Source organism: Humulus lupulus, chromosome 3 (assembly GCF_963169125.1).
Source record: "Humulus lupulus chromosome 3, drHumLupu1.1, whole genome shotgun sequence".
Taxonomy (NCBI): domain Eukaryota; kingdom Viridiplantae; phylum Streptophyta; class Magnoliopsida; order Rosales; family Cannabaceae; genus Humulus; species Humulus lupulus.
Window position 1 is genome coordinate 15666977 of NC_084795.1, and position 24895 is coordinate 15691871.

General features: G+C 34.7%; 4 protein-coding genes across 10 annotated transcripts; 3 read left to right on the forward strand and 1 right to left on the reverse strand.

The window, feature by feature from the left end:
* Nucleotides 1–280: 280 nt before the first annotated feature.
* LOC133822210 (pentatricopeptide repeat-containing protein At1g13040, mitochondrial) lies at nucleotides 281–3038 on the forward strand. Of its 6 annotated transcripts, none has more exons than XM_062254471.1 (3): nucleotides 281–2253; nucleotides 2360–2451; nucleotides 2543–3038. In XM_062254471.1, the coding sequence occupies exon 1, from the start codon at nucleotides 436–438 to the stop codon at nucleotides 1981–1983; it is 1548 nt and encodes a 515-aa protein (XP_062110455.1). In that variant the 5' UTR covers nucleotides 281–435; the 3' UTR covers nucleotides 1984–2253; nucleotides 2360–2451; nucleotides 2543–3038. The 6 variants fall into 6 exon arrangements, with proteins under 6 accessions (XP_062110455.1, XP_062110456.1, XP_062110454.1 ...); XM_062254472.1 differs by having other exon boundaries at nucleotides 2360–2425; nucleotides 2527–3038; XM_062254470.1 differs by having other exon boundaries at nucleotides 2360–2425.
* Nucleotides 3039–3774: 736 nt separating this feature from the next.
* LOC133820948 (NDR1/HIN1-like protein 13) lies at nucleotides 3775–5289 on the forward strand. Its single transcript, XM_062253506.1, has one exon. The coding sequence runs from the start codon at nucleotides 3816–3818 to the stop codon at nucleotides 4923–4925; it is 1110 nt and encodes a 369-aa protein (XP_062109490.1). The 5' UTR covers nucleotides 3775–3815; the 3' UTR covers nucleotides 4926–5289.
* A 1049-nt stretch (nucleotides 5290–6338) lies between these two features.
* Nucleotides 6339–7025, forward strand: LOC133823686 (uncharacterized). Its single transcript, XM_062256534.1, has one exon. It carries the CDS (start codon nucleotides 6339–6341, stop codon nucleotides 6972–6974), a length of 636 nt encoding a protein of 211 aa, XP_062112518.1. The 3' UTR covers nucleotides 6975–7025.
* A 697-nt stretch (nucleotides 7026–7722) lies between these two features.
* LOC133822212 (serine/threonine-protein kinase AFC1-like) lies at nucleotides 7723–12160 on the reverse strand. Of its 2 annotated transcripts, XM_062254473.1 has the most exons (12): nucleotides 11766–12160; nucleotides 10917–11103; nucleotides 10220–10246; nucleotides 9966–10119; nucleotides 9828–9876; nucleotides 9617–9731; nucleotides 9336–9427; nucleotides 8989–9145; nucleotides 8845–8909; nucleotides 8641–8738; nucleotides 8432–8534; nucleotides 7723–8335 (listed from the first exon to the last, which is right to left on the reverse strand). In XM_062254473.1, exons 1-12 carry the CDS (start codon nucleotides 11865–11867, stop codon nucleotides 8186–8188), a joined length of 1299 nt encoding a protein of 432 aa, XP_062110457.1. In that variant the 5' UTR covers nucleotides 11868–12160; the 3' UTR covers nucleotides 7723–8185. The 2 variants fall into 2 exon arrangements, with proteins under 2 accessions (XP_062110457.1, XP_062110458.1); XM_062254474.1 differs by lacking the exon at nucleotides 10917–11103 and having other exon boundaries at nucleotides 11766–11925.
* Between the last annotated feature and the right edge of the window lie 12735 nt (nucleotides 12161–24895).

A 24895-nucleotide genomic window follows, 5' to 3' on the forward strand; every position in this document is an offset into this window, starting at 1 on the left:
TCATATTTTTGCACATTAATAGGATAAAAACTATATTATTTAAAGATTCCCTACTATTTATCACTATTCTTGGTTCTTTTTTAATTTTGACATTGTATTGACAAGGGTAATGATCTACCACTAATGATTTGGGTTAAATTGTTGATAGGCCCATAAATAGTATAGAGCCCAACAAAGCAAAACCAAATGGATCCAGCGTTTAAGAGGCCCATCAAGAAAAAACCCAACAAAGCATAAAAATGCCAGAATGGATCAGGGCCCCAAAAATGAACCACTTTGTCTCTCTTTCTTTCTTGCTCCGTTCGTTCGCTGCTTCTCCACTTAAACAGGCCATCTCCAATCTCCACCGCCGGAACGATGCTCAGCCTATCGCCACTTTGAGACCCAAATCAGGTGCGGCCATTTCTAACTCTTTTGATATGCATTCGCTCTGATATGATTCACAGTCTTGGCGCCCACCGCCTCTTATACCGTTCTCGCATAGCCTACTGTGTCAAAGTTGGTCTCATCGATCAAGCCGTCCAAGTGTTCGACGAAATGACTCAAGCACAATGCCGAGTTTTTAGCATAGATTATAATCGATTCATTGGTGTCTTGGCCCGCCATTCCCGTCTCGATTTAGCTGAGCATTATTATAACAAAATGGTTCCTCAGGGTTTTTCTCTAAACCCCTTTACTTACTCTAGGCTCATTTCAGCTCTTTGTGTGATTAAGAATTTTTTTCTTATTGAGAAACTTTTGGAAGACATGGATAAGCTTGGTTATGTCCCTGATATTTGGGCCTTTAATATATACTTGAATGTTTTGTGTGGAGATAACCAGGTGGACTTCGCATTGAAAGTTTTCCATTGTATGGTTCAGAAGGGTAGAGAGCCTGACAGTGTTACGTATACTATACTCATTGATGGGTTGTGTAAAGCTAGGAAATTTGATGCTGCTGTGGGAGTTTGGCGTAGTATGATAAGCACAGGGCTCACCCCTGATTGTATTGCTTGTACGGCTCTTGTCATTGGTTTGTGTGATGGTGGGAAGGTTGATTTGGCTTATGAACTTAGTATTGGTGAATTCAAAGATCGAGTTGAGTTCAACCGTTTGATATATAATTCACTAATTAGTGGGTTTTGTCGAGTTGGTAGGATTGATAAGGCTCAGGCAATCAAAGATTTTATGAAGACAAATGGGTGTGAGCCAGATTTGGTTACTTATAATGTGTTGTTGAATTATTGTTGTGATGGGTTAATGTTAGAGGAGGCTGAGAAATTGATGAAGAAAATGGAGAGTGATGGAATGAAACCTGATTCTTATAGCTATAACCAGCTTCTCAAAGGTCTTTGCAAAGCTAATCGACCAGAAAAGGCTTATTTGCTTATGATTAGTAGGATGGAGACGAAAATGTTGTGTAATGTTGTTTCGTATAATACTATTATTGGAGCGTTTTGCAAGGCTCGTCTTACTAGAAGGGCATACAAGCTTTTTCAGGAAATGAGCCAGAAGGGAATTGAACCGGATGTTGTAACATTCACAATTCTTATAAAAGCATTTCTTAACGAAGGTAGTTCTGATGTAGCCAAATTGCTTCTTGATGAGTTGATGAGAATGGGTCTCTCACTAGATTGCATATTTTACACTGCCATAGTTGATCAGCTATGCAAGGCAAAGAAGATTGAGATGGCTCTTAGTGTTTTCAGTGACATGGTTGAAAGAGGAGTCACTCTTGATGTGATTTCATACAATGCCCTTATAAATGGGCTTTGCAAAGCTTCTAGAGTGAGTGAAGCTATGTGTCTATACAATGAAATGCAAACTAAAGGATTCAGTCCAGATGAAGTGACTTTCAAATTGATAATAGGGGGCCTCATTCGGGAAAAGAAGCTTCATGAGGCATGTAGTGTATGGGATCAGATGATGGAGAAGGGCTTTACTCTTGGAACAGCTGTTTCTGAGACTCTAATTAATGCTATTAATTCAAGGGATGGTGAGTGAACTTGCAAAATGGTTTCTGCCTGCATGTTGTCCCAAGTTTTGCTTCAAGACTTCCATTCTGTCCACCCCCAACAAAAGAGATTTTGCTGACTGTTTTACGTGAGTGGTATGCTCTGAGCAAAAACACCATGCCGTATTTTAAGCGATCCTATTCTTATCCTCAACATTGTTTTCTGATTGATCAATAATGCTTCCGTCTGTATGCAATACCGGAAAGATCATTTGGCAGCTTTGACTAAAAGTTCCTGAAGATCAATCCTCTTAATTCTTGTATGATCTATCTTTGCGTCCTTCCAAGCTATGTAAATTTATTAAACTGTGACGTAAGAAAGTACTATAACCTCTTGTGTCCCCTTATGTCTCTGTTGGTTTGAAGTGCTGGTATCATCCACGGATGGCTGAAGAATGCTGCCTTTGGGACAACAGAGTGTGAAGGAGCTTAGTAAGTTTCAAAGTCTCTGTTTTATGGTAATTTGTTTCTTTACCAGTTATTTTACAGGAAATAGGTTTTCCCTCCTGTGTAGTTATCTGATGTTATTTTAGTACTTGAATTGATCAGGTTACTTCACTCAAATGGGAAAAAGCAAGTAGGAGGAAATGAAGGGAATGTGTTTGTTCAAATTCATTGATTCTCTGATCCACTTCAAGAAGATAATTTTGAAGCTCGTGTTGGACTGAAAATTTATCTCCACCAGCATGGCAGCATCAGTGTCCTAAGAAACACTGATTGCAGATGTTATACAAGAAATGACCTAATCATTTTGAGGGCTAAAACTGACTATGGTTCACTCCATTCCGCAATGAACCTGTGTTTGTGAGCTTTTATTTTTTTAGAAAGTGGCAATGTCCTGCACATTAGATGATTTATTTGAAATCCATATTGAGTACACATACTAGGTAGAGAAAGTGGCAATGTATTGTACAATATTTTATCATTATTAGTATTATTCTTCATAATTTGAGTGTATACACAAAACTTATCCGACACCAAAAAGAAAATTTTTGGGATTTGGTTTACAAATCAATATTATAGAAAGAAGCAATTTTATGTATTAGTTTCAATCTACATGTTTTTGAAGGATGAGAAGCAAATTTCGTTAGAGCTAATGAACGAGCCAATCTATACGGATCAGCTTCATCTATTTTTTTTTCAACACAAGTTCATATATTTCAAGGTACCAATATGTAAAACTTTAAAAATAACAAAACCATTTTGTTTGATCACTACTCTTAAGACTCCAACAACCGAGTTAGTTGTCAAATTAGTTACATCATCTAACATAAAAACAAGTAATGCACTGGACGAGAAAACCCAAATTGAATCGTATTCTTAAAACTTAGTTAATTAACTCATTGCTCATCATGAAAATGATAAACTCTACTTATTGTCTTGTATATTGTTATTCAAAATCATTATACTAGCTACAAGAAACAAACTCTTTTTTTTTGTTTGAAGTACATAGTTGAATCTTGTAAATGAAACTAGGCTTTAATTTATTATTAAGGGTAATTAAGCTTTCTCAGCAAGCATCTGATTCGAAGTTATTGTCCTTAGTCTAGCTATATGTAGCTAGGTAGGTAGCATGGTTTTGAGTATATAAATGGTTTGAAAAGGTAGAAGTGTATATATTATTACTTGCCTCCTTTGCTTAGCCATGTCCGATTCTTACCTTTTTGATAAATCATCCTTGAAGTTCTCCTCAAGTGATCCCTTCTAGTCTTCTCAACCACAATTCCTTTTATCATAATCCTTTGATCTCTTCTTCATCGTTGGACTACCACTACTACTACTACACTTTGTTCATTATTATTATTATTATTCATATAGTACCATGAGGCCACACAATGAAACCAACCCCCATTTTGCCAGACATTCGCAACCGCAGTTACCAGGGCAAGGGCTAGATCATCATGACCACGACCCCACTACACCACCAACCACTCCACGGGGGCACCGGAAGCACCATGGCCACCGGGGGCACCACCGTGATAGAACTTCCCCTCAACCAGATCATCATCGTCATCGTCATCATCAGCACGGCCACCATAGAGATTCCCGGCCACATCATCGCGATTCAGAAGTAGTACCGCCGGTCCCAATACCAGGCCCTAGTCACGACAACCAACCCCACCAACCGTTCCATCAATACGACGACCGAGACCACCGACCGCTGCGTCCCCGGGCTGAACTACCATCGCCTCAATATCAGTTTCAGCATCCTCATGAACCCAGCCTAGACCATCCCAAGCCGCCGCCACCAGCCTCAACGTCGACGGTGCCGCATGAAGTGGGCCGAGAACCAAATGTGTGGGAGAATTGGCGACGTCGGCCATTGCAGGAGAGTAATGATATGCAAATGCCGACTCCACGCAAGACCAGCTCCCTTGCATGGTTATTAGCATTCTTATGTGCAATCTTCTGGGTGGCCATAATCCTCGGAGGCTTAGCAGTTCTCATAGTCTACCTCATTTTCCGTCCTCGGAGTCCTCGGTTCGACGTGTCAGCAGCCACACTAAACGCAGCCTATCTCGACATGGGGTATCTACTCAATGCTGATCTAACTTTTCTCGCAAACTTCACAAATCCAAATAGGAAGGTGGACATTCACTACAGCTACATGTACATTGAGCTTTATTACGGAAGGAGCCTCATTGCAACTCAATCTATGGAACCTTTCTCCGCACCGAAGGCTCAGACTAAGTTGCTAGGCCTTCATGCAGTGACTAGTCAGGTTCGGCTTTCGGAGCTCGAAATACAGAGGTTCAAGAGGCAGATGATGAACAATGGAGTTATGTTCGAAGTGAAGGGGTTCTTCAGGGCACGATCTAGCTTTGGTGGTCTCTTACGTTACTCTTATTGGTTGCATGGTCGATGCACTATTATGGTGACCAGACCTCCTAATGGTGTCATGGTTGCAAAGAAATGCAAGTCAAAGCACTGATCGATCATCAAAAGAAATTTCTTGGAATATTTATACAAATTGTTCCGAGATATTTTCATTTTTAATTTATTTTTTGAGGTCGTACGTGGGGTTTGAGAATTATTGATCATTTTGTTCGAATATCAGTGCTAATTGAATCAAAAGCTATTGAAAGCTATATATGATGATGATGATGATGATGATGATGATGATCAAGTAAGAAAAGCTTGGTACAATGAAAGTGAGAATACTTGATGACAATTTGTGTTGTTTTGACTTTGATTAATGGAAATTAATAACAAAAGTTAAAGTGGAAAAGAATTAAATCATTTCGTGTCAAATATATATTCTAGTCTTGCTAGATGTGGTCGGAAAATAATGAAATTATGAAAAGTAGTTTTGATTAGTACTCTTTAACTTTGATCAACTGCTAATTTTAAGCATTTAAACAAATAAAAACATGGTGACCAATCTTCAATTATTGGTTCATAGGTGGCTTGAACTTTTGGATATGCTCACAAGAAGGGTTTCATCGCAAAATAAATGAGTAATCAACAAGTAATGAGTTGGAATAACTGGTATAAATAGATTAATATTTATATATTATTTTTACTTAGAATCTATGTGTAGTATACGTTCCGGATACATAATCTGTTTTTAAATTAAACCTCACATCACATAATTTTAACTTAGTTATTATTAACTCTGTCTATAATGATGTAACATTTGCTAATTTAATAATAAGTTACATACTGGAAGTTGATATAATACTTAGATTAAGTTTGCGATCTCGAAATGACTGTAATTTTTTTCCTTTCGGATAGAAGAATTCTGCTGCATGCAATCTCATATTTTTTCATTTTCCATGTGAAAAAATGGAAAGACATTCATATATTTTTTAATTATTAATTATTGCTTTATCTAACTTTAACAAACTAAAACTTCAAGATGATCTAGCATCTGATTCATCCTCTTACAAGCGTAAAGGATAATTTTCTCTTTATGGAAATATTTAAATATATATATATATTACATAATACAATAGTCACAGATCAGTAAATGAAAAAAAAAACAAAACAAAGTGAGAGAGCAAGAACAAAGGAATATTACTTGCCTCCTCTGGTTAGCCATGTGAGTCTGATACTTTTCCTAGAAGTTTTCTTTCAATGATCATAGTACCCTCTTTCTAAGACACTTTCCTCCATTACCACATTCACTTGTTATACTCCATTGTCCATTCCACCAAATGTAGAGCTCACCATGACGATCGAGTCCAGACCCACCATGAAACCGAATCAATCTCCATAGATAAAACTTACAACACTTTGATATCATGTCATGTCTCCAACATTAGATCTACTCATCAAGCAGCAGTAGTAGTAGTTGTACTAACTCAAGGCTTCAGTGCCCCATTGCAAAGACCAACAACATCCCATGAGTCAACATGTCCAAGAAGAAGAAGAGCAGAGCCAACTCGAGCTCCTCCGCCGCCACAGGGTCTACTCCTGCACTGTCTGCACCGCCCTGATTTTCATGACTCTGGCAGCCTTATCACTTCTAATTTTCTACCTCGTTCTCAGTCACTGGGGTCCCAGGTTCGGGGTGGTGTCAACGGGCACTACACTCAACAAGCTAAGTCTCGAAAAGGGTAATCTTCTAAATGTTAATATCACTCTTGGTACCAATTTCACAAACCCAAACAAGAAGGCTGCTGTGGACTTCAAACACATCGTGGTCGAGCTTTATTTTGGGCAAACCATTATAGCTAACAATAATGTTGAGCCTGGTCTGTCTGCACCCAAGGGTGGGACTCAGTCCGTGGAGGTTGATATGGTGGCCAGTAAGGTCCAGCTTTTTGAGCTTGAAATCCAAAGGCTGAAGAGTCAGATGTTGAAGGATAAGGTGATGTTTGAAGTGAGAGGGAGTTTTTTGGCGCAAAGTAAGCTTTGGCGTCACCTACGTTACTCTTATAGAATGCATGGTCAATGTAGTCTTACTATGAAGAAACCAACTCATGGGGTCTTAGTTTCTAGCAAATGTAAAACAAAAAAAATCAAGAGTTTTGTTTAAATTGACACGTACGAGGGTGGGACAGCAGCCTCAGCCTCAGCTTCAGTTGTTTTTTTTGTTTTGGTTTAATTGTCTGCTTTTGATTCGTATGGTTCAATATTTGATCTCTCATTTTTTAAGGTAGTCACCAGTCACCTAGATTACTTGCCTTCTCTGCTTAAGTGCTTAGCCATGCCTGATTCATTGCCTACATCGTCTTTGATCACTTCTCCTCCATAGCATGAAACCTCAAAATCAAACCCTCATGATCATGATCAACCAGAATAGTTAGAGGAATGGAAATCTCCTCTCTCAAAATTCTGTCTTCCGACATGTTCCATGCGGGGCCATGACAAAACTATAAATTATGGGACAATTTAATTTAATTGGAAAATATAGAATACATTTATCTTAATTCAATCTCCTATATTATATCTATATATTTAACTTGAGAAAAGTAAAAGTTAAGTTTATCTAGTTACTATTCAGATAATCACTTTAAAAGAGCTTATCAAATCACAAAGTATAATTTGATGTAAGATAGAATAATAAAAAAATGAATAAATTAGGAAATTTAAAACAATTTCCTTTGATTTCTCAAAAGAGCTGATTGAAAATACTGAGATTTGCTTCTCTAAGAACTTCCAAACACTGCCAATAAAATATCAAAACATTCTCCAAAATAATTTTTAGGCACTGCTCTTAAAGCTTGATCCTTACATTTTATACGTAAAGTCATTTAGCATTCCATAATAATAGTTAATCAAAATGTCATAAAAATTGTTTCAAGATATTAAATGGTCTAGTTCAATATTTGGATTTTACTTCAACACATAAAAGTAAAAAAAAAATAATCCAAAACAAAGGCAAACTCGTGAACTCCACACGTGTCTTTACAATGAATGGGATGCCGATACGTATATAAGATGAGAAACTGGTTACATTACATGTATTTTTTTGAAGATACAAAATTGACCATTTGATACTCTCCCAACGAGATTATTTACAACAGCACAACAACAGAAGATAAGAACAGAAATTATAGCAATCGAGGCTCTGGCAGGCATCTTGATCCGTGCACTATGCCAGGTGTCAAAGGCATTTACGACTTCAAGGCAATACTTTTGGCTCATACTAATAAAAATAAGCCAGACCAGAACTCGGGTATAACAACACTCTTCAAGCCATTGTAACAATAATAGGACGAGAGTGCATACGATCAACTCTTTCAACTAAAATCTCCTGTAATGATCCCTGGTAAAGAATGGATGCCTAAGGGCTTCACGAGCTGTTAGCCTGTGAATAGGGTCATATCTAAGCAGACCTTGCAAGAGGTCAATGAGCTCCCCAGCTGAGTGGTCTACATGCTGCATTATTAGATTCTGCCAATGCCAAAAGTTAACATTAAGACTTCATGCTCAGATACAAGAAAAGTACGAAATTTCTCCTCATATTTAACAATGGTGATCATGGCAAACCTGTAGACGGGGTAACTTCAGAACGGCTTTGATACTTTCACGAGAGGTTGCTCCTTCTGGCCAGTCCAATCTACCCTTTTTCACGTATTTATCGGCATGATGGCTGACCAAGTAGTTATAATGTATCAGAGAAACAAAGAAACTCATTAGAAACGATGAACCCCAGATTTTCTTAAAACATCAGTAGAGACAGTCTAAAGGGCACGTACTCTGCTCTTTTCAGCATATGCTGCGGTATTGGGCCTAATACCCTCTCCATCATCGCTAGATGTTCTAAGTTCTCATGTGTCTGAAACAATGCTTCTCCCTGCAAATAATTGTAATTTTTTTTTTAAGTTCCTTCCAATGGTATTTTAAATCCAGCATATAGTAGATTGATGGTCATTCACAAGACTCCACAATATTATGCTTACCGAGCATAGTTCCACCAAGATACAACCAACACTCCATATATCACATGGGTAATTCCATCCGAGTCCTGAAGAGCATAACCGTAAATATGATAACAAAGATACAAGAGGGTAAAATGTACAGGAAAACAACACAACATTTCATACCAAGAATCACCTCAGGAGCACGATAGTGCCTAGTAGAGACTATATAGTTGTGCTCTTGATGTTCATAGGCTGTGCTGCCAAAATCAATAACCTTAATAGCACTAGATCTTGGCAACCTTTTATGAAATATTCCTTCTTTGGGTGATCGGGAAGTGACCTGAAATAATATGTGAAGAGCTTATTCACTAATTTTTTTTACATAAAAAGAAAAATTCAAAATTTGGAATACTGTCACAATGAGTTGCATGACTAATATCAAACTAAAGGATTTTTGTTTTTTTAAATTTTAAAATAAGCAAAAGCTAATTAGAACGGAAAAAAAAAGGAATCAGCTATAGTAAAGTTACCTTGTAGTCAGGCACTTTCACATATTCTGAAGACACAAAAAGTATGTTCTCTGGTTTTAAGTCAGTATGAATGAGCCGCATATCATGCATGACTGCAAGATTATATAAATCAGAGCTAAACATTTTACCATAAAATTCTTCTAAAAGTACAGCAGTTAGAAAATCAAACTAATGCTTTCATGTATGCAAAACTTAAAAAAAGAAATGGTTAAATATTCCATTACATTGCAACTAAAAACTTCGAAAAAGATAATAGGAACATTGAAGTAACAAGTACACACATGCTACACATTCCAACATTTGTCGACCAAGCTCACGGACAAGATCAACTGGAAATGGGCGATAATTGTTTTTCCTCAGAAAATCATATAAACTTGGTCCAAGCATCTCAAATACCTGTCAAGATCATTTAGATTCAACAGAAGCTCTTAAACTCCAAAAATAATTGTGAAGTTGGGGAATCATGTTAATCAAAGGCACTTATATACTTACAATACAAATATGGTTGCGATAATCAAACCAGTTCCGTATTCGAACACATCTGCAAAGAATAAGCCCACATAACAATTAACATATATATTTTTTTACCAAAAGCCTCAGATATAAGCATTCAATATAAACCTAACATACCGACTGCCAGTTCTATCATATTTTGCAAGCAAATGTAGAACATCAATTTCAATCATTGCTGCTTCACGATATTTTTTGATACTTCTCACAACTTTTATGGCCACCATCTCCTTTGTCTCCCTATCCCAGCATTCCAAAACCTGACCAAATGTGCCTATAGAAAGAATTTATGATGTGAGGAGAAAAATATATTCAAATACGTTTCCTTCCAATATCCCAAAATAGAAATCTAAACTCAGTAACAGGCAACCCACCTTCACCAATTTTTCTGTGGATTTTATCTGCACATACAGAACCAAGAGTGTAAGTTAAGCATAGACATAAAAAATTTCAAACAAATATAGTGCTACAAAATTAAAAGGCATCAAGTTCAGATAAAAACAAGTAACAAAATATATAATGACTATGACTGTAGACATGTTCTTAATTAAAACATGGCACAAGAAAGAATGTTGAAAGTAATTTGAAAAAATATAACAACGTACATAAGGCATTATTTTTAATATAAATGTACCTTTTTATTTCATTTTGTGTCTTCTTATTTTCATTAGGGATGAAAGGAAAATTATTGCCACACTGAGGGAGATATTTAACTATTTCACAAATAATATTCCGGTCACACAGCGAAAGAAGATAACAGAATCCAACCTATATAGCTTAACAGGGTGAATGACTAAACATATTTGGAAAAAAGTTTGTGAATCCCGCAGCATTGGATAGTGTTCAAGGTTCCCCAACCCCTAACAACTAAAAAGTCTCTAACTTATATATAACAGTAATTACACTTAAATTTCCAAAACCTTTTAGTTTCACCAAACATGTAAGAAAGCCATTGAGAAAGTGACCAAATATAAAAATGCACTGGGCATTTGGTAAGTAAATCTTTAACAGCAAAAAAATAAAACATAATAATTGCAAGTAAACTCTTCAATGGTGATTAAATGTAATTACAGCGAGAAGTTAAATTCTCTCCGAGCGCAAACATGTAATGCCCATCTTTGTCGTCTTCTCGCCATGGGGGAGAGCCTTTTTGAGTCAATCCCTTAACAAAAAGACTAGGATGGTCTGGGAGTACCCTTGAAGGTCCAAAGCTTGTCCCATTTCCAACATCTTGCCCACAAAACAAGTCTGACTGAGCCTACACACAGCCATTTGTTCATACTCTACTAAACAAATAGTTATAAGAAAACTTATCCCCTCAACCATCAACTACTTTAAAAAGAAACCTCATCTTTTTCTAATTAAGCCAACGGAAAAGTCAACGTAGGAAACAAAATTACTAGAATCAACCAAAGGTATGACAATAGACTAAGAAGTTTTCCAAATTTCTAATGCCTCACAGGTCTGTAAAATCAAACAGAGTTTAACGACAATCAATAATCACCCGAAAAAAAAGGTCAGACAACAAATATAAAAAACAAATTTTGGATATTCTTAATATCAATGATAATCTAAACCAAGTTTGATGCTTTATATTTAACAATTCCCCAACATTATGCAAACTCTTGACCTAAAATTTTCAACTTTTTAAATCTTCTACTAAGATTTCAATCATGGGACACTGTGAATAAACATAGATAGATTATTAATTTATAATTTACCCAGGTTCTAAGGAATAAACTCATAATTCTATACAAACAACGCAATTTTGATTACTCCCCCAAAGCAGTGAGATTTACATGAAATTGAAACCCAATTGTAAAAAATTTCAATTAAAATAAGCAAATGGAGGATATAAAAACGCATTGGAGTATGGGTTCGAGAAAATTTGAAGATTTAAAGGGGAAAAAAAATTGATACCTTTGCGTTGGATTGGGAAACATCCCAGGCAAATCTAGCCTTCTTCCTTGGACGACGATCTATGTGAGCGAGGGGAAATTCTGTCAAGTAGTCCGTCTCCATCACGGAGACAAAACCCTAATTTTAGATTTTGATTCACTGATTCAGATTGGTCGTACCCAGAGATCCATGGGGTCTCTGTACCGGAGAGAAATAGCCCTAACCAATGTTCCTCTATGAGCTACCATGAGTCGTTAGATGACTTCCCGAGAATTAATCTGGACCGTTGGTCGTTAGATTTAGCTCTCGTATTTCAACCCTGGTTAAGTTAAGTGGCCTTTTTCTTTTTCATTTGTTTATATTTTTATTTTCCCTAATTAGAATATACTATTCCGATGCCTTAATTCTTATCTTATTACACCTTTTTTTTCTTTATGTGGAAAGAATATTACACTTTTTTTTTTCTTTTTTTAATTTTTTTATTTGGTCTTCTCAAAAAGTAGCAAATATATAAATAATTAAAATAGTATATACGTATATATATTTTCGAAATTTTATAGTGAAGCCACTTTTGAGTCTATCAATAAAGATGCCTCTATTTTCATTACGTGTCCGCTAGGGTAGGGGCATGAGATTTGCCCTATTGGTAAGGACATCGTTGTATTTCGATACATTGAAAATTTATAACCTAATTTTTTATATTGCAATATATATTGGTAAGCATTTGTCAGTTTTCGAAAAATTCCAAATATTTTATTGTGTCGAAATCAAGGTTTAAGAAATTAATTGTATGCATTATTGTTTTTTTTATACACGTATAAAACAAATTTTTTGAATCCTGATTTTGATATTGTAAATTATTTAGAATTTCTAAATAATTAGTGAGATGTCTGCTATAGTTATAATGTACACTGCCACATAAAAAAATTTGAGTTATAAATTCTTCATGTGCCGAAAAACACGGACACCCCTACCTATAGGAGCAAAACCCATGCCCTATGCTAGCATTGCCCATTATATTATATTAGATTTTTGTAAATAAATATATAAATCTAAACTAATTTATAAAAAGATCTAAATAATATGAGAATGTTTAGAAAATATCATAAAATTTGAGTTGTTTATATAAATATGAGAAAAGTAATTTTTTCCCCAAATATAGCATTTAGGTGAAATTACGCTAAACTTGCCATCCTAAGTCGTTGTTGACAATGCCCAACAACGCCTTCTTCTACTTCTGCGATCTTTTTAGCTCTAATGATTTCTTTTATATTGCTTTTTAATATTTTTTTTAAAGATCTGGGTTAGGTAATAGATTATCATTAGGGTTACTATTGCATTTTGTAGAGTCCAAGAACTTTACTTAGCTAAGTAGATAGTAGTATAATAGTAATAATAGTATTATCTTTATGACTGTGGATTTTTGGTTCAGACCGAGATTTATTTGGACACTCGTAGTAGTACTTGTAGATTTTCTAAGTTTAACCTATAATTTAAGAATATTAATTTTAACCTAAGGTTTGATTAATATGACTGATATTGAGAATAATATTTGGTATACTATAAGGTTTAAATAAGAACCAATATGATTATAGCACATGTTATGTATGAGTTTATTAATGATTAAGTATTTTGAGGATTAAATTTATTAAGGTTAAAATTTGAATACTCTAAGGTCAGTCAGCAGCTTTGAAAACGTTAGAGGGCTTAGTCAAGGCTGTTTACTCAATTCAAATTAAACTAAAAATGTGTAATTTTGTGTTTAAATAATCAGCTTATGCCGATATATCGCAGCACAAAGATACGAAAAACACGAAACGATGCACGATTGCCTCGGGTATACTGGCCCAGGCGATATATCGCCTACAAGGGGTGATATATCGCCCCTCTCAGCATAATTTGAAAGTTTTTGAAATCGTTTTCCATTCAAACCTTCAACCTCTTGATAAGTCCAGCACCTTTCTGAACGAGTCTTCAGCCTCTGCTGAACGATAATTCAAATTATTTTCACTTAAAAAGTCATTATTTTTATTCAAGTTAAATGAGATCTTTTCATTCCTAAACTCTATAAATAGGACCTAGTACCCAGCCATTTATTCATCTATTACTTTAAGTTCAGAGGCTGCAAGTTGTTAGGTGAGTGTGAGAGTATAAACACTTGGGTTGGGAATCATAAGCTTATCAAACACTTGTGAAGTAAGGTTTTATAGCATATCGGTTCAAGGTATAGATTGGTCTTACAAGTCTTCAAGGTATTCCCACACTCTAGTTCATTGGTATTATTTTATTTAAGTTCTCATAGTCTTCTACTCAGCCTTCTAACCTTATTCTTTATTTTGGTTAGGAAATCTAAGTTCTTGAGCATAAGTTTTTGGTAAGTATATTCTCAATGATATAGTCCTCCCATTCCTTTCATTTCTTTTCTTCAAAGTACTCACTCTGTTACAAATGGTTTTTAGGAGTGTACCAAAGTCCCAACTCTGTCCTCATATCCCGGTAATTTTGGTAAGGAAAATATGATAGAATTTATATGTTATATGCTTTTATATGTTATCTTATGATTTTATGTTATGAAATATGTTATGTTAAGTATGATTGTAGACTTGGGCATATGACCTATATGACTAACAAGCCCCAAATAGATTATGGGCATATGACTTGCTTAGCTAGCAAGACCCCACTAATCTATTGGGCATATGACTTGTTTAGTTTATGGGACCTCAAGTAATAATGGCCATTATAGTATGTATGTGACATAAGTGTTATAGTATGTTTTATGTTACCTTATGAATTTTATGTGTATGGTTATATGTTAGATTTTCCTTGCTGGGCATTAGGCTCACTCCTTTTTGTTTATATGTGCAAGAAAATAGTCTTAGTGGCAGGAAAGATTCTTGGAAGCTTGGGGAATGTGTATTGAGGCGGAATGGATTCAAGAGCCGAGCGTTTCAATTCAAGGATATAGTTTGTTTCTTATGGTTTTTACATGTATTTTTCCACATTTTATTATGTAAATCTCTTTTTAATTATGTCATGTTTTGATTTTAAAACAATGGGATCCCATATCCTAACTTGAATTTTATGTAAGTTTAACTTTTATTTTTACAAGTTTCTTAATAAAGTTATGGTATTTTCACTTGCAAGTTTTATTAAGGGTTAGTGTTCATGTATAGTTTTTGTTAATGTTCCAAAAGTCTAGAGTAGTTGGGTCGTTACACATTTTGATATGTGTATTAGAGCTATTAATTTTTTTAACCCGCCTAACTTGATTAATCGCCCAATCTAACTCAAAAAATTGACAAAAACACAACCCGAAAAATTCAAGAATTTTTCTAACCTACACAATTAATACATTGGGTGGGTTGTAAATGGTAGGGGTGAACATTTGACCCACAAAACCTGAAAACCCGCAAAACCAGCCCGACTCGAACCCCAAGAACCTGAATTTTCAGAAAACCTGTTCATTTCGGGCTTAATCCGACTCGAATCCGAAATATGTCGGGTCAGGTTCGGGTTTTAAAATGCACTAATTTCGGGTACTCGATCGAAATTTAAAAAAAAAAATTCTGAAAAAGAAATATGATAACCCTAAAATAAAACAAAAAACTTTTTCTTCTTCTCTTTAACCTTCACTCATGCACGGCCGCCTCCCTCACTCAGCAGAGCCACCCACCCAACTCCTTCACTCACACGGTCACACCAACTCCAGTCCAGCCCCCTTTCTTCTCTCTCACGCACGGTCAATAGAGGAAAGACCCACCCAGTCGCACAGGGAGCACGTCAGCCGCGCAGGGAGCACGCCAGCCACATCGCCACCACCAGCCAGCCTTGTCTCCTCCCTTCGCCGCCACAGCGCCACCACCGCGGTTACTCTCGTCTCTTATGCATTTTTTATTTTTTTTTTTCATTTTGTCGTTGCATACCACTTGAGGTTGAATCTGAGTTTTGCTTGAATTGGACAAGTTTTTGGTAGTGTTGTAGCATAATAATTGTGAAAATGATGGAAAATTTAAAAAAAAAAAGAGATAGGAAAAGGAATGTCTGAGTCAAAGTTTTGTGTTGAATTTTTGAATGGGTTGCATTGCTCTTTGTGATTTTTTGGTCTAATATATGTTTATATTGCTAAATATATATTCCTGAATATCACTACTACAAAATATACTTTACGGGACACTTTTTTAGGACACGCACCTAAATGTAAGTCCTAAAAAATGTCTCTGGAGTTTTCAGGACTCTCATTGAGAGTTCTTAAAAATCACACTTTAGGACTCACAATAAAAGTCTTAAAAAGATGTGGGAATCCTAAAAAACCTGAATAAAATATTTAAGAGGGATAACTTTTAAGGACTCACTTTGAGTGTCCGAAAAAAATATATTAAGGACTCCCAAAGTGAGTTCTAAAAACTTTTAACTATTAACTAAAATTTGATAAATACACTAAAATATTTTTAAAATTGGGGATTTTTACTTAGGGATCCACATAGAAATTTTTCAGCACACAAAGAAGAGAATAGGGTCTCGGTTGCTGGGTTTGAAACCAGGGGCGACGGCAGCAGGGCAGCGATGGCGTCGACGATCTCCACGGCAGGCGCGCGTACCACGAAGGATCCTACTGCAGACGGTGAAGTCGACTGGTGTGTTGTCGTCGACGTGGGTTCCTGCTGCAGGCGTACGAAGGCGGAGAAGAAGGCACGCACGACTCCTAGGTTCTCTCGGCTCCGACAACTGTAGCAGAGGGTCTCGGCGGCGGTACTGTTGCATATGGTCTCGACAACAGGTTTTTTTTTAATATTATGTTGAATTTCTGTTCATTTGTTTATGGATACCTGAGATTGTTCAAGCTATTGTTCTGTTTTGGATTCATTTCTTCGTATTTTGATTGATAGTTTAAATGGTTTTTTTTCTCTCTCTCTGTATTTTTAGGTATCTTTTTTTCGGTTTTGATTGATGGTGATGAAAATTTTGGCAGTTTTATTTTCTTATTAATTTGTTCATTTGTCAAATTATGGCAGTTTTCAGTGAGTTTTAGACTTTAAGTTGATGAATTTTGACTTTAAGTTATTCTGAACTGGGTTTCTTCTATGTCAGTTCTCTGTCTCCCCCCTTTATGGAATTGTTTGTTTGTTTGTTCATTTGGGACTGATCAAGCAGAGATAAGAACTTAGATGATGGAAAATATATTTTGCATTGGGGTTATGAAAGTTGATAGTTTCATAGAGCCTCTTTGGCTTCATAACTTAAAAATAGTTTTCTGTTCTAAAAAATAAAAAAATGTTTTCAGAGAACAAGTAGTAGTGTTTGGCTTTGTTTTCTATGAACAACTTTTAAAAACTGAGTTATAAAAAATAGAAAATTCAGAAAACAACTTAAGTGTGTTTTCAAAATTCTCAGAAAACAAACAAAGAGCAAAGGAGAGAGCAACAATGGAGTTCTTCCCTACGAAGTGCTTTGGCTCCAATGGTTCTACACTAATCTCAGCCTCAACATCTCCATTCTCTTGAGCATTTCACTCAATCAAGGTTTATCCATATCTTTCTCTTATCTCTCTCTTTTTGTGCCCTAGAAAAAAGATTCAAATCTGAGAAAGAATCTTTGAATTTCTTCTATGAATGATTTTTCAGCTTCTATTGGTTGATTTATTTTCCATGAGAATTTCATTACTCTGAATTTCAATATAGCTTAGTTTAGCTTAATAGTCAATTATCTCATTTCTTTTAGAGTCTCTTTTTTTTTGTTGTATTTTTAGTATAAGTTTTGCTCTTGTTCTAATGATTTGGCAGCTTATGTACATTAATCTTTGATTAATTTTTCTTGGCTTGTTGTAAAGTTAAATGATTCACGTTATAGTTGAGAGAGTTTTGGCCTCTGCCCACCATATGTTTGTAATAATGCTCTAATGAGATTTAGGAAAACATGGTATAAGATGTTAGGTTCATTTTTTTTTTTTTTTGTAATAGCAAAATCATTGCTGGTTATGCTTTGAACAATTTTCATGTGAGGGCCTTAGAATTGAGTAGAAGGGACAAATGGAAGGAGTGGTCATTGATTGAATGATGATTGAAAGTATTTTGCTGGCCATTGATTGAATGATGATTGAGTAGACCCATGCAAGGATATCTATTTATAATAGTCTTTTAGGTAGCCAATATAACGATAGGAGTTTCATCTTTTATAGTCTTTTGAGTTTGTTTGAGGTTCTTTACAATTCTCAATGAAGTATATGTTAATGCATTTAATATAAATATATTGAATATCTACTCTGCAATTATTAATAGTGTTCTAATCTTCAATAATATGTGAATGTTTTTAGTTTTCTAGTTTCACAGTTTTTGGTTTAGAGGTGAATTAAGTCTCAAAATGGGTATTCTTTTGTTTTTTTTATTGCAGTGTGGGTTTTGTGTAGATTGTTGCTCTGTTTTATCGGACATTTGTTTCTAATTTGCATTTCTTCTGCATTTCTAATCTGCATTTCTTCAGTCTTGCAGGTCCCGTACCTTGCTCTTGCAGGTCAACCCTCTCTTTGTACCAAGTTCTCCTTTGCTCTATCAATGGAGGAGCCTCTTCTATTCTGAGAAATACCTCAAACCCACCAGCTGTTTCAGTCATTCTCAGGTACACAAATTAGGCACCTTTACTGTATTTTTTAACATTTTGTTTTCATGAAGCTTGATACTAGTGCTTCAACAACAAACAATTTTTATTAGCTTGTTACTGGGGTGCTCTTTATCCATTTGATAAAACATATATAGTTTTGTTTTTTTCTTTCTTTCGTATTCATTGTGCTTTGACTATCAGTTTGTCTGCTTCTGTTAGCTACATATAATCTGATCTATACATATTTATGTAAGGTGTGTGGAATTAAACTTACTTTTGAATTTTAATTATTAATAATGTTTCAGAAAATGGGTTTTGTTTTATATCTGTTTCTTTACTTATTATTATTGGGTCAATAATTTGTTTAAGTTCAGTACTTCACTGAATCACTGATCAATCTTTCTGAAAAAGAAAGCAGATTTTCATGTTGCTCTTACAAGTAAATATGAATCAAATAATAATCTCATGAAAATTTCTACATATTTACTTATTCTATTAGACCATATATGAATGAAGAAACAACTTAAGTAACCTTAATTTTTATTTGCTCTTCTTGTCTTTAATAAACTAATAATCTTGTAAAAAAAAATAGTTGTTATTAGAATTTTTTTATATGCATGTTGAACATTGTAATAATATCCTGTAAAAGTTCAAACCTTGGTTGCTCAAGAAATCTTTGATGTGTTCGTTCAAAAAAATAAAAAAAAGAAATATTTGATGTGGTCACTACTCTCACAGATCTGTATCAAAGATTGATAAAATTGTAACTTCTGACAAATAACCATGTCTATATATACATTTTATGATTTGATTAAGCACTGTGAGATATACTGTCATTATTTTTGGGTAAAATGTACATTGATTTTGAATTTGGTGTCCTTTACAGTTAAACATGGATTTTTCAAAATTAATCAAATCAACTTTATGGGATTTTACTTATTAATTTAAAACGTCGAAAAGTCTTTCTTTTTTGAATTTAGGTGTGTGATACCAATCCATCCATGCAGTGTTTGAATTTGCCTTTATTATTGTTTCATGAGTGCCTTATTTAATTTTTTTTAACATAATAAATTTATTGTTTAGCTAAATACATGTAAATTAATACAGTAGGAAATCACTTACAGTAGGAAACCTGCATTTAGTATACTGTTTCATACTAAAGTCACTGAACCATGAATGGCTCATATCATTGATGTTTCATTTCATTTCCATGTATAAATGAGAATACAACTCTTCTTTTTCCTGTGCTTATATCAGTGTTTGGTTGTTCTACTAAAAGTTCTCTGTCATTGTTAATTATAAAGTTCCATAATTTTGATAATGATTGTAAAACTAGTCTCAAAAACAATAAAAAATGGATATAAATCTTTTGCAAAGTAAAAGAGAAATCACATCTGTAAAAACGAGCTTGTGTGAGACTAAATATGCTGATATGTATGTTGAGTCTACTTTGCTAAAGTTTATTTTAAGATTTTGGTATCAATATCAACTTTGACGAAGTGGGTGAGTTCAAATAATAAAAAAATGCAGGGGTCAAAACATAAGATTCTCAATGGTGTGCGAGTTATTAATACATCTGCTAATCAGTTTTTTCTAAGGCTTATTGGTAGCAGTAATAACACTCCCATGAAATGTTGCAGAGCCTAATTTCCTCATTAAACTTGGATTCTCGCAGGTAAAACCACAATGATAAAACTTGAATACTAATAAAACAGTCCCAACATGGACAAATTACTCATCTAGTTAATTTTCATAACAATGATCAAAGTTACATATGAACAAACATGGAAAACCACAAGGTTTCTTTTTTAAAAGAAGGATTAATAAAGAAATAATATAAGATAAAACCACTGTTGTTACATTTATTTGATATTCCAACTTTTATTTTTGGTTGTTTGAGCTTGCTTGCCATGTTGTTTAGTTTGTTAGTTTATCATACATGCTTGTTTAATATCTATTGACAAATTTTAATTTTGTATTAATCTTTTAAGTATTGATTATATTTTTCAGGTTGGGGATCGAATTGGCAATGAGCATTGCAAAGGTAATTTGCAAGAGGTACGGAATTTGTTCTTTTAACTCTTATTATTAATATCTTTAAAATGTTAGAGGAGTTTGAATATCTTAAATATTCATCCATAGAGAAGTAGGTTCTGAGATTAAAATTGTGTGCTGCGGTGATAACGGAAGGTTGACAACTTGTGTGTATTAGAGAAGTAGGTTCTGGAAAATTTGTTTGTGTGCTGCGGTGATATAAGGAAGAAAACTTATTGTGTGTTGTTTGAATTTTTTGACTTGGTATTGATAGATGGTTAGGTAAGCTTTTATATGTATAGATTAGTTTTTTCATTATATATATAGATTAAAATTTTCATTTAGTCATATTGTTTTCATTATTTCCATATGTATAGATTAGATTTAATTGCCACAACCCAAGCTAAAATCTTGTCTTTGATCCAAACCCAATTAGTTAGTGGCTACCATTTTAGAATATGATTATTAAGTTAAAAACAACACTAGAATCTCTTGAAAGCTTAATGAAACTAAAGTACTAGAAATTAGTAATAGATTTAGACCAATAAATCTTTAGTGGGACTAAGAATCATGGTACTAGAAAATCAAGTAACTGCTATAACATACAATTAAAAATCTCAGCACTAGAACAATCAAAACCATTTGAGCAATAAGGAATACAGAGTTTATGGATCACAACAAAAGCTTTTGCAAGCGAAATTTGGTCGCTTATCTGCCTCGCCACTGAGTTAGGGTTCAACATTTCTTTAGTAACATTAAGACCTTCCATGATTCTGTCATGCCTGAAAGATCTCTGCATAAGAATACAAGCATATACTGTATTATATTCCAAAGAAAACAAATTTTAGAACAACCAACTCCTGTTTATTTCCCCAAAAAAAAAATAGAAAGAAAGAGAATATATGACGTCCTGCCAAAACAGCAGTGCCTTACCAACCATAACAAATATGCAAATAATTATGTTGTTCATTATCAAAAATCATATAAACTGTAATAACTAATAATCGCAGTACAGTCAATCAAACACACACCAGCCAATGTATTCTCAAACAAGTTTAAAGGGAATATTTAAATAGTGTCATCACTAATTGACAGAGCAAGAATATATGTCAAACACACTAGATTGCCTTGTTTTTTTGTTTGGAATGGCATGCAACGGTTAAGGTCTGAAGCTTGATTAGACAAGTGGAATACAATACCATAGACATTTCTTCACAAATAATTTGATTCAACCAGCAATTTAGCCTACAAAACCTCTGTATTGTTACTCAAACTGAAACCTTTTACATGCTTAAAAGATCATTAAAGGGTCCAAAAGATCCATAAAAAAAACGTTAGAAACAAATCAATCATCTTAAGTTAATAACTGAGACTCGCGGACATTTTTTTAGGACTCGCAGGCACTTAGCAAGATCTTTTAGGACTCGCAGACAATTTTTAGGACTCGCAAAAGCATCATTTTAGGACTCGCAACGCGAGTCCTAAAAACCTTACTTAAAGGCACTCAGCAAGATCTTTTAGGACTCGCGGACATTTTTTAGGACTCACAGCGCGAGTCCTAAAAATATTATTTTATGACTCACAACGCGAGTCCTAAAAACCTTACTTAAAGGCACTCATCTAGGACTCGCGGACATTCTTTTAGGACTCGCAACGTGAGTCCTAAAAACATCATTTTAGGACTCGCAACGCGAGTCCTAAAAACCTTAGTTTTTAAGGCTCTCAAATAGAGGACTCGCGGGGCGCGAGTCCTAAAAAACCTTTTTTGTAGTAGTGTATGTTTGGTCTAATATATAATATATATTGCTGGATATGTTTATGTTTATGTCTAATATATGTTTATCAAATTCACTCTGCTTCTGAACAAGTCAGTTGCCTCTCCTTTCAACGCACGAAGACAGTCACGCGGAAACCTCACCGCTGCCCACGCCGTTGCCGACCAGTTGCTCATCCCCTTTCTCCCTCAATGCAGGTCTGGTGAGTTCTTTATTTTGAATTTTCTTCTTGTTCTTCATTATATAAACTAAAACTTGTTTTTGTTGTATTGATTGTTTCATGACCCTTCATATCTGAATATTGATTATATATTTTCCAATTTTTTGTCTTTTCTATTTGATTAGTGAGACAAATTAAAGTGCATAAGATTTTGGGTAGCATTGCTCCTGGAATGATTACGAAGAATTATATGTTATATGATTGAAACCAAGTCTTGTTAGTACTTAGTTACTTTCTTTGCTCTGTTGTAACTTGCATGCTGCCTGCCTATCATTGGTGCATTTTCCTCAGTTTGGAGGCTATTACATAGTCATACATGTACCTAAAGTGTGTGTTTTGTTGGATGTAATTTATGATTGTTTTCTATGAAAAGTACGATTAGTTTTTTCAGCAGGGTCTTTTGTTTAGAGTCAATAATGATGAATAGAAACGCCATATTCAAAGTGTTATATTATTTTATAATATAATGTAATATTATATTATTTTATAATATAATGTTTTAGATTAAATAAATGTGACATAGAGTGTCACATATTGTAACATATAATAGAGAGTTACATTATTTGGATATATGTGAAATATCCAAACATGTAACATATTTGGTGTTACAAATTCATCACAAATTTGTAACTCCTAAATATCACCCATTATTGTGTAGATTTGTTGTTACACAATATTGAGATGAATTTCTTAAAGCCATATGAGAAATGGCTGATAGAGATGTGATTTTAACTCCCATATTGTGTATGGAAGTTACAAAATCAAGTGGGAATAAATTGGAACGTTTTGGAAAAAAACTGAAAAATGTGTTGCTGAAATTGACTGAGGGCCGCGGCGCCTGGAACTAGCGCCGCGGCCCTAATGCCTGACAGCTTCTATAATTTCAGTTCTTTATCAAACTTTGAACGATTCCAACAGCTTAGTAACTCCCAATTCTCTATTTTAATTCCATAAAACACCCAATTAATCATTGGTAACAGCCATGGGGGTTGGTGGAATTTGAAATTCAAAGGGTGTCTCTAAACTCTATAAATAGGAGCCTAATGCTCACTTGTAAGACACACCATTTTCTATCCACTAGAGCACTTGGCTAGAAACACCTTGAGGCTTGATTATTCCAGAAAGCATTTCCAAAATCTGAGAGAGATCCCTTAGTGCTTGAGTTAGGGGGAAATAAGCTTTTGGACAAAGGTTTTAAACCTTGTTCAAGTTGGTGATCCCCAATCCTCTTCACTTAGGTTGTGTAAGTGAGAGTTTGTTTGTGGTTTATGTTCTTCCTTTTATTCTATTGTTCTTCTTCTTACTCTCTTGTTTTATTTACTTGTATATTTTGTTTAAGAGTTGTAATCTCTTCATTTGGTCCAAACACTTTATTTTACTTGTAACTTTTGTTTTGAGTTGTACTTTCCTACTCTCTTCTTCTTCATCATCTTCTTCATTTCCTTTGTTTTATTTGTATTTTCAGTTATAGAGTTGTAACACTTTATTCAATCAATCTTGTCCATTGTAATATTTTGCATAGAGTTGTAACATTATCTTACCTTTTCCATTGAGGCAATATTATTTTTCCTAACACAAAGTACACTAAAATTTATAAGAGACTAAAATTGAACAAGAGACTAGCTAAATCCATCAAACAACACTAATGTAAGAGAAAAACAACGTCAATTTATACTAGAGTTATCAATTCAACAAGGGCATTCAAAGTACACTAAACCTAATGTATACAATTTATCCAAGAGAATGAATAACTAATGATACAATTTATTCGTGCATGCCTTTACTTAGTGGATTATAGGCTTGTGTGCTACTCTGTTGATTAGTTTTTTCTTAAATATGTCGTATTAGGTAATGGATATTGATGAGGTAGATGAAACTCTTCCCCTGATAGATGATCAAGATCAACCACCTCTCACTCAGACTGAAAACCCTACTCCTACTGAAAAGGGTAGAAAAACTAGGGTTAGACCTCCCATCCCTAGTGCTAGTAGTACCGATAAAACAAAGGGAAAATGGTCATCTTTTTGGGATCATTTTACTAAGGAAGATCCTCCACCCTTGACAGATCCTAACAAAGAGTCTCCTCCCCCCAAGTGTATATGTAATTATTGTGGGGCTGACTTCTTGTGTGACACTAGAGTCTCCTCCCCCCAAGTGTATATGTAATTATTGTGGGTCTGACTTCTCTAGAAAACATGGGACTAGTCATTTGTGGAACCATTTTAAGAAAGTATGCGAGCTAAGTCATTTGTGGAACCATTTTAAGATTGATGAGCAGAGACAAAAGACTTAGCTTTTAGCATGTAAAGGGAGGGAAAGAGGGGGAAACAAGCTTAGTAGCGGTAACTTATAACAAAGAAGCTTGTAGGGTAGCCCTCACACAATATATTGTGTTGGATGAGTTGCCATTTAGACATGTCGAGGATGAAGGGTTCAAGAGATTTGTCAAAACACTCTAACCTAGGTTTGAGATCCCTTCTCGAATGACTGTTGCCAGAAATGTATTGAAGTTATAGGAGAAGGTGGCA

Coding starts and splice junctions, on each gene's coding strand:
- LOC133822210 (XM_062254468.1), top strand. CDS start 436: ATGATTCACAGTCTTGGCGCCCACCGCCTCTTATACCGTTCTCGCATA.
- LOC133820948 (XM_062253506.1), top strand. CDS start 3,816: ATGAGGCCACACAATGAAACCAACCCCCATTTTGCCAGACATTCGCAA.
- LOC133823686 (XM_062256534.1), top strand. CDS start 6,339: ATGAGTCAACATGTCCAAGAAGAAGAAGAGCAGAGCCAACTCGAGCTC.
- LOC133822212 (XM_062254473.1), bottom strand. CDS start 11,867: ATGGAGACGGACTACTTGACAGAATTTCCCCTCGCTCACATAGATCGT. Junction 9,732..9,827: donor ATCGCAACCATATTTGTATT/GTAAGTATATAA, acceptor TGATCTTGACAG/GTATTTGAGATGCTTGGACC. Junction 8,910..8,988: donor TGCTCCTGAGGTGATTCTTG/GTATGAAATGTT, acceptor TATGCTCTTCAG/GACTCGGATGGAATTACCCA.